This window comes from Urocitellus parryii, chromosome 3, assembly GCF_045843805.1.
Source record: "Urocitellus parryii isolate mUroPar1 chromosome 3, mUroPar1.hap1, whole genome shotgun sequence".
Lineage (NCBI taxonomy): Eukaryota > Metazoa > Chordata > Mammalia > Rodentia > Sciuridae > Urocitellus > Urocitellus parryii.
The window spans coordinates 212,251,688-212,261,525 of NC_135533.1; the positions used below are offsets into that span (position 1 = coordinate 212,251,688).

The following is a 9,838-nucleotide window of genomic DNA, read 5'->3' on the forward strand; positions in this document are numbered from 1 at the left end:
TAATTTGTGAAGTGTGTATAAAAAAGGGCAAAAGAAAATTTGTAATTATTATTTATTTATTTAGAAGTCTCTCATCAAAGAGATTATAGATTTATTCAAGGACAAGATTAAATGACCTTCACAGAGAGACTTAAAAATACATGTTAATGTGAACTAGTATATTTCACATGCAATAGGTATTGTGTTTAGATTACTTAGATGAACACTAGGTACTTTTTTTGGTAAATTTTAAAAATAAATCAATTTATGAATATATAAATCAATATTGACATGAAAACACTGACAAGAAATTATATCCACCCAACTCATGACTGTAGCTGTGTTTGGGGACACGTGTACAAAGAATGAATTCCTGTAGAGATACCAAGAACTTAAATTTCTTAGATAATTATACACGACTATATCCAATGTTAGTCCTGATGTGAATATTATCAAATGTTTGTACTTTTATGTAGACAATGTGTATTATTCATAAGAATTGTTGATATTCATAGGGAATGTTCTAACTGCCAGGAAGTATTCTAAGGCATTGGTTCTCAATGCTTGTTAAGAAGAAACTGCTCCAAATTTCAAATGCAATTCTGATTAAATTGATTTTAGTGTGAGGCTAGGGTATCTGGATATTCTAAAATATCCACAGGTAAATGAATTAATGAGACTGAGAACCAGAAGTTATGATATTTAAATGATTTTAAAATATTTTTATTAATCTAATTAGTTATACATGTCAGTAGAGTGCATTTTGACACATCATACATAAATGCAGTATAACTTCTCATTAGTCTGGTTGCACATGATGTAGAGTTACATGGGTCATGTAATCATATATGCACCTAGGGTAATAATGTCTGATTGATTCTCCCATCCTTCTCACCAACAAGCCCCCTTACCTCCCTTCATTCCCTAATTTTATCTAGTCCAAAATTAGCATTCACATGTCAGAATATTTAAAGTTTTTTTTAACTACTTTCTTACAACACCGTATAAGGTAGTTATATATTATACCCACTTTACAGATGTGGAAATTGCCTGTGTGAGTTTTCATTATACCTGTTTTTTTTTCTCTTTTGCATTTCCCCCAATTCAAGCATAGCAAGACCTGACAAAGTATTGAAGCAGGTTATCTTCATGTAACTAAAGTAAGAGGATTTCAATCCATGTATCAGTGAAGACTGATAATGCTCCTAAACTTCTAACATTTTTCTAGTCAATGCCTCTAAAATGGGTGTGGATAGAAGAGCCTGCAATGGAGAAAGAGGCTAAGAAGATTAAAATTTCCACAATTGAGTACTTTTTGTATATAGACCTCAAGTGTGAATACTTCACTAAAATTTAAATATATACAGGGTCCTGGGTGTCCATTTATGTTTTTGCTTTTTTCCTATGCTTTTTCCTATCTAAAGGTGTTCTAGCACTATGGCAACACAAAATCTAACACACATTTTAGAATTTTATTTTATGGAATTCTCAGGTGATCCAGAATTGCAGCCCCTCCTCTTTGGACTGTTCCTGTCCATGTACCTGGTCACAGTGCTTATGATCCTGCTCATTATCCTGGCCATCAGCTCTGACTCCCACCTCCAAACACCCATGTACTTCTTCCTCTCCAACCTGTCCTTTGTGGACATCTGCTTCACTTCCAACACTGTCCCAAAGATGCTAGTGAACATCCAGGCACAGAGCAAGGTTATTACCTATGCAGGTTGCATCACCCAGATGCAATTTTCCATACTCTTTGCAGGACTGGACATCTATCTTCTGACTGTGATGGCCTATGACCGGTATGTGGCCATCTGCTACCCCCTGCACTACATGGTCATCATGAACTCCCGGCGATGTGGGTTGCTGGTTCTGGTGTCTTGGATCATGAGTGCTCTTCATTCCTTGTTACAAGGTTTAATGATGTTGAGACTGTCCTTTTGCACAGATTTGGAAATCTCCCACTTTTTCTGTGAACTTAATCACCTGGTCCATCTTGCCTGCTCTGACACCTTTCTCAATGAGGTGGTGATATATTTTGCTGCTGTCTTGCTGGCTGGTGGCCCCCTCACTGGCATCCTTTACTCTTACTGCAAGATATTCTCCTCCATCCGTGCAATCTCTTCAGCTCAGGGCAAGTACAAAGCCTTCTCCACCTGTGCATCTCACCTCTCCGTGGTCTCCTTATTTTATTGTACAAGCCTGGGTGTGTACCTCAGTTCTGCTGTGGCCCAAAACTCACACTCCACTGCAACTGCCTCAGTGATGTACAGTGTGGTCACGCCCATGCTGAACCCCTTCATCTACAGTCTGAGGAACAAGGACATCAAGATGGCTCTGAGAAGACTCTGTGAGAGAGAAACTGTGAAAGCAACAGTTGTGCTGAGACTGAAGAAGTGCCCGTGATTGCAGGGCTCAGAGCCTCAGAGCTAGAAACTGGCGTCTTACCAGAAGGTAGAAGCAGAACTTGGTCCTTCTATTTTATCCCTGAAGTTTCTGTTTCCTGATTTCAACTTCTGCATGCAATTCCATTCCATGCGTCCCTTTATTGTACTCTCCACTCTCTGACACCCAGTCCTCTCCTCTCCAATGTGCTGCTTTCTAACTTTCCCAAAATAATTTTCATCTTTGTATCAGAAATACTTAGAAATTCTTATTTAGCCCAAAGGACAAATTTTTAAGAATAATTTCATTTCAAGTGACATAAATTATACCAAATGATTTTACTAATATTGGACTAAAAATGAACATATGTTTTACTCCCAAGGGAAAAATCCCACATTTGACAACCCAGGCTATGTGCGTAATGCACAGTTGAATAAAGTGTGGTGACACCTTCTCATCTCTCTGTGTCTCCTTCCTGTGTGGCTCCCTCCACACTCGTCCTGACAATGTGGCTTCACACCCAGCCTGTTCCTAGCTAGCCATGGGCTGTGTGCTCATGATCAGGACCTGCCTCTGCTCAGCTCGGTGTCCACAGTGCCTGCTGCAGTCGGGAAAATCAGACCCCAGGGCACTGGCTCCAGCATTTTCTCAGTAGGTAATTTCATATTCTAGACAGCATTTCTCCAGGACAGTGAGATAGAAATGTGAATGGATGAGAGGTCCTGGGGGTCAGGCACCGGGGAGGGAAGGAGGTGGATGTGGCTGCAGAGGGAATGCAGTATCCCTGAGTTGATGGAATGATTTGATCTTTTTGTGTCTGACTAGCAGTTTGGGGTGCCCATGTTACTGCGTATGCACACAGTGTCATTATTTGAATACAGCCTCTGTTACCCGCCCTCTGCCCACTCCCTTCCAAACATTCAGCAGTAGCTATTCTAGTTTCAAGTAGACTGTTTATTTTGGACTTCAGCCTATTCTGGGGAACATGCAGCATGTGTCTTTCTCTGTTAGGTTTATTTCACCTGCTCACTGTTCCATGCACGTTGCTAGAAATGAAAGGATTTCAGTTTTAATTTTTTGTTTTTTAGTATTAGGGACTGAACTCAGGGACATTTAACCATGGAGCCAGACACCCCCAGCCTTTTTTTTTGTATTTTATTTAAAGACAGGGTCTCATAGAGTGGCTTAGAGCCTTGCTAAGTTGCTGAGGCTGGCCTTGAACTCGCGATCCTTCCGCCTCAGCCCCTGAGCTGCTGAGATTAGAGGCATGCCCTATCACATCCGGCAAGATTTCACTGTTTTTGTGGCCAAATAGTACTGCATTGTGTATATTTGCCCCATTTTCTTTATCAGGGAGGTGATAGGCACTTAGGCTGATTCCAGGCCTTAGCTACTGTGAAGTGAGTCAGGAGAAACACAGGCACACAGGTATCCCGTTGGGTATCTGACTTGATTTCCTCATAGTCAGTGTTAACATCCTGGCTGAGGTGCGATCCATGGTTGATCTCGACGTTACCACTGTGGAGACCCATGGATCTCTGCATCCTTTCCCACTGCCGAGTGTTAATCAACAACTAATCTCGGAATGTTTAAAGGTTCTACAGGAAAGAAGTGGTAGATATCTGATATAGCTGATTGTCAGGAGTCTGAAAGTCCACCTTTTCCTTTTCCCCTTGGGATCCTGACTTCTTTTTCCTCCTCCATATGGTTGCATGCTGTCTCTAGCCCTCCTGCACTTCCAGGGACCCTTAGGAACATTCTGCTAATGAAAACAATCAAACCAAAGAGGCTGCATCCAGCCCATGGTGTGAATGCCTCTGCGTCATTCTAGACGGGCTGGGACCGTGGAGGTGTGCAGCAGACCTCAAGAAGCTTGTTTTCCAGGTCAATGCAAAAAGTTAGCTAATGGAATCAACAGACCTGGGACAGTAAGGAGCGCTGAGATCCAGCCTTCCATGGTTATTGCCCCGTCTTCTGTCGCCAGGTTAAGAGAGATGGCAGCACAGATGGAAACATAACCTAGAAATACGGCTTTTACATCAGTGAACACATTCTAACTTCCACACAACTTTGGAAATCCCACAGTTTTGTGATCCTCCCAAAGTCAAGCTTCCCAGTTCAGACAACCTCACCAGTAACATCAATGTGCTTAGTTTTAGTCACACGATGTATTTTGACTCTTACTGAGACTCTCTTATTTGAGATTTTCACCTCCACCCTGAGAATCTCATCTTCCAGGGGAGAGACCAAAGCCTTTTCCCTTGTGGATCTCACCTCTTGGTGGTCTCCTTGTGCTTTGGCACTGGCAGAATGAGTTCACTTTCCATTAACCAAATGCCTGAGGAAATTCATTTATAAAGATAAGGGTTTATTGGGGCTCATAGTTTTAGGGGTTCCTGTCCCTGATGGGTTGGCCCCATGGTTTTGCACCTGTGACAAAGGTCACACCGTTAAGGGCAGGGAGCACTTGGAAGAGCAAAATGGCTCACCTTGTGGGCAGGAGTGAAAACAGAAAAGGAAGTGACAGGGGTCCCCTGTTCCCTTTCAAGGCACACCCCTAATTACCTGGGACTGAACACTTGGACCCACATCTTACAGATTTTCCACCGCCTCACAGCACCAACTTGGGAGACTCACCTTTCACACTGAGGCCTTGGGGGACCCATAGGCTCAAATTGTAGCAGTGGCCTTGAAGTCTATCTCAGTTCTGCAGCCACTCTCTCCTCCAGGCCAAGTCTGAAGGCCTCTGTGATGTGCACCATGGTCACCCCCATGATGAGTCCCTTCATCTACAGTCTGAGGGTCAGGGGTGTGAAAGTTGCCCTGGAGACACTCCTCAGGAAGTTTCTCGGTGAAGGGCCATTGCAATAGCCATGAGAGAAATGTGAATGACCCTGAGGGCCAGAGAGCCTGGCCTCCTCCATCCACTCCTTGACTATTTCTGCTTATACAAAATTTAAAGCAACTCTTTTCTCTGGACTTCCTTTGGGGTCTTTCTTGTACTATTAAATGTTCATAAAGTTATGGCCTGAAAATCTGGGTGAATTTTCGTTGAATGGAGTGTCAATTCAGACAGGGGTGGTTGAATATAGAGTCTCAATTGGAAAAATATAAATGATTGAAGAAGAGACTTTGAAATAGAAAAAGAATCCAGACTCAGTGACACTCATCCTTGAAGGTAACAGCGACATGGAGAAAATGAAATCAAAACAGAGAAGAGACAATGGTTCCACCATTTTATCAGGACACTTCCCCTTGTTCATTGTGGAACCAGCCTTGGTTCCAATGGTGGATGGAGGGATAAGAAAAACATGGTGTACACAGACACAGTGGGATACTAGTCATGAGGACAAATGGAATTCTGTATTTGCAGAAAAATGGAAGGATTTGGGTATGATGTCCCTTGAAATCACACAGAAATTCCGTAAGTATTTTCTTCCCCATGGAATCTAAGCTACAGCTGTGTTGAATTATAATAGAGATACCTAGAGGTTGGGAATGTTGGCAGGGAAGATGGTAGATTGGATAACGGGAAGCACAATCCAGGGAGATAGATGAGATAGGGTTTTATTTTATAAATCATGAGGATCCAGCTGGGAGTCGTTCAAGGACTACAAGCATAAAGAAATGATGTGGAATGGCAATGCTCATTACCCTGATTTGATCAGTGCATGCTCTCTGCCTGGGCTGACATGGCACACATTAGCATATGCAATCATTACATGCCATTAAATATTTTAAACTCAGTATTTGCTAGCACTGCTGAACCATCTTATACTCATGGTCTCCGAAAGTTCCTAGTCACTCCTTTATGAGGAAGCAGAAGATTCTGATAACTTGCCAACAAGCTCGAAGTCACAGATAGGATGAAGAGGCTCCTGCCCACCGCTGGGTAAACCCGCTCTCAGGCCTGAAGTTAGGTCAGCTCTAGAGAATCTCTATGATTGTGGTAAAGCTCAGTGGAAGTAGACGCTTCTGATACAAACTCCTGCTTCTGAGATTCTGTCTTCAAAAGAAGGGCTCTGTCTCTGGGTGCTGCAGTCTTAGGAATATAGCAGACACCAAGGTAAGGTTTCCACAGCTGGCCTTGACATTTCAATGTGATTTTCTTTGTAGGTTCATGAGCTGGAGCACATTTTCATGTTTATGAGTCACTCACATTTGTTCTTCTAAATCTGTGGTTCACACACTGGGGTCATTTTTGTTGTCTTTTGTTATAATTGGTTTGAAACAATATGTGTCTACCTGTTTGATAGTTTGGATTTAATTTTATTTTTTAAAGTAAAGTTTATTTTGCATATGTGAGGCTTATATCATGTTCTCAACTACATATAGATAGAAAATGGTTGCTATGATGAGGCAGATTTCCAAAACATACCACACATTACATATTTACCCCAGTTTTTCATTTGCTTTTTATTTTGTAACAATGTTTCTGATGTTAAATTTTTTTAAAAAAATGTTTTATTTAAAAAATATGATCATTGTACCAATTTATGAGGTAAGATATGATAATTATATATAGGTGTGTGTAATATATACATATATTATATATGGTGTATTTGTCAAATTAGGATAGTTAGTATATCTATTGCCTTGAGCAATTTTTATAATTTTTGAATAACATGTAATAATTTTACGTAGTTGTTGGGTACCGTGGAATAGTTCAATACATGTAAAACATAGGTACTGATCTCATGAGGAAATTAACAGTTCCTTCTCATCATTGCTGGTTGTTTGAAGACTTAAATAACTTTTCTATTTATTCATAAAATATATAATGAGTTCCTGTGAACTGGAACCACTCTGCTGTTCTGGAGATTGACAGAACTTCTTCCTTTTTCCTAACTTTGGATACTGAGTGCTGGGCCCTAAACTTTAAACTTCCCCCATTGTCAATTAGTCCTGCATGGAGGAAACAGTCAACAGCAAAAACAGTGAATTTATAGTTCCCTCTCTCCACTCATTAGCTACATCTCCTCTTGTTTCTGCAACCCCTGTGCACCTGATGTCCCTCTGGGATATTGGGTCAGGGCAGAAAGGATAATTGTCCTGCCTGTTCTCTGTTTTCATGAGAGAAGGTTAGAAATCAGGGGGATCCAGTCATTATTGCTCCTTCTCCATGAAGTCTCCTGCCCCCCCAGAAGTCTAACCTCCACAGCAGTTTTGCCCAATCCTTAGTTAACAATTTCCCCCAAAGTCCAAGATACCTGACTTTGCTGGATTACTTGGAACTCCAAAGCCCTGGCTTATGAGGGAACACAGCTCCTGATTTTCTGATGTCTTCATAAAATTTCTTTTCCCTTTCATCAAGAGAGAGATTTGTGTTTACTTATTATAAAACCATGAGAAGTTTCTAAAACTCTTAGCTTCATTTCTAGAAAGCACTTAGGAGGTTCATGCTTGGATCACAAATTAAGCATTGTCATTTCCTCTTTCCTTTATGAAACATTTGATATGACTAAGAGGTACACTTGATGTTTTAAGGCACCATGGACTGAAGGTGGAATCTACTATAGTCTCATTTAATTTTTACAGGTGTCCATGATAACTCATTACTATTGGGGGCTCATTTTACCTTTGTGGAAATGTGGCTCAAAATGCTGATCCATCTGCCCTGAGTTGAGCTTTGGTGGGAACTCCTTCAAGATGTTCCAAGTTCTGCTCCAGGTCAGTGAGCTCCACCAGGGGTAATTATGCCTTCAGGAGACACTTGATAATGTCTGGAGAAACTTTGGATTGTAATAGCTTGGGAGTTGGTACTGAACCTAGCATGCTGAAGCAAGGGATGCTGCTCCACACCCGGTTTGAGACAGGACACCACATCACAAGATATTATCTAGCACAAAAGTCCACAAGGGAGAGGTTGAGGATACGAGATGATTTGTGATTTGGCAGGTCTAGGGTCACCCAGAGACTCTGAATTTGTTAATAACAATGTTGATGTAGCCTATCCTAGTCTGTGCACCGCACTTGGGATCATGGATGGTATGATGTGGAATAAGAATTAGGTTTAGGCATTTTGAGGATTTCTGTACCATGAACACCTCCATCAGCTCTGTTCCAATTTTATGTGGTCAGATGTGGACTCAGTAGCTCAGATTTTGCCAAAACAAGTTGATGCTTCTTGCTACTTCTATACTTCCTTCATGATAGGATAGGAAATCAAACATACTGACCTTGGCTCCTCATATATAAAGTTATAAAATGCCCCTTTCTTCATAGAGTTTCTGTGTGAACTAAACCATATGCTCATGGGAAGTGACCTGCCCACAGCAGATACTCCACAGAGAGCTGCCATTGTGACCATTACCTTGCTCCTCATTGGCTCAGGTCACTGTGACATCATAAGGGTTTCCTGGGACAGGAAGTGAGTCCAGCATTGAGCTGCTCCTGGGATACATGGAGGGGTGGTGGAGGGGATGTCCTCCCAGGACCCAGGCAGGCAGCTCAGGTCCTGAGTCCACCTTCCTGTGCAGTGTTGGACGCATAGGTGCCGTCCCTGGCCCACTCATGATGGCTCCCTGTAGGCACAGTAAGGGTTTTCAGACTTATTTATTTATTTACTTATTTATTTTATTGGGGATTGAACTCAGGGGCACTTGAGCACCGAGCCACATTCCCAGCTCTATTTTATATTTTCTTTAGAGACAGGGTCTTACTGAGTTACTTAGCTGGCTTTGAACTCTTGATTGATTAGGCTGGCTTTGAACTTGCAACCCTCCTGTCTCAGCCTCCAGAGCTGCTAGGCATGCACCACCGCACCAGCTTTAAGCAGTTTTACTATGTCTCACTCTTGGAAAAATCTATAAACCTGGTTTCTTGGTGCATCAAATTATTTCTCCCTTGCTTCTTGACCTTCCTCATTCAAATCCATAGAATATAATCCATAATCTTTTGATGCCACTGGAAATATAAAATGTTTCCCTCTCTGATTCTGCCCCATGGAAAAATTGTATTTATGACTAGATATTACTCCATTTTCTGCAGGAGACTGACCAACCCTACCCACTTATTTGGTTCTTGGCCCTGTCTTGCCCAATATGAATGCACATCCCTCTTGTGGGACTTTGGACATGGTCAAGTGGTGGATAATTTTGGGTATCTCTTTGAGTGCATCAAGGGATGCTAGGAGAACCGGAAGTTTTATTTCTCTGTCTCTGCACTAGGAGAATGTTTCCAGAGATGATTGTCATTGAGTCACTGGACAGAGTGATGACTCTCCCTCCTCATGAGCAACTCCATCCAGACGTCTGTCCCTGCACTGAACAGGAAGACAGAACAAGGGGAAGCTCCCTGCTGGTTCTTCCCTCTGGAGCAGGTGTGTTCTCTCCTGCTGCTGCTGCTAGACATCCGACTCCAGTTTCTGGACCTCTGGACTCTAGCACTGGCCCCAGCAGCCCTCTGGGTCCTGGCGTCTCTCCTCCTGGTCTGGCTGCTGCACCATTGACCTCCCTGGCTCTGAGGCCTCTGG

At 42.2% G+C, this 9,838-nt stretch overlaps 1 protein-coding gene across 1 annotated transcript; it reads left to right on the top strand.

Annotated features, from left to right (window-relative positions):
* Positions 1 to 1,416: 1,416 nt before the first annotated feature.
* LOC144253889 (olfactory receptor 7A17-like) lies at positions 1,417 to 2,385 on the top strand. Its single transcript, XM_077796549.1, has one exon. It carries the CDS (start codon positions 1,417 to 1,419, stop codon positions 2,383 to 2,385), a length of 969 nt encoding a protein of 322 aa, XP_077652675.1.
* Positions 2,386 to 9,838: the final 7,453 nt, after the last annotated feature.

Coding starts and splice junctions, on each gene's coding strand:
- LOC144253889 (XM_077796549.1), top strand. CDS start 1,417: ATGGCAACACAAAATCTAACACACATTTTAGAATTTTATTTTATGGAA.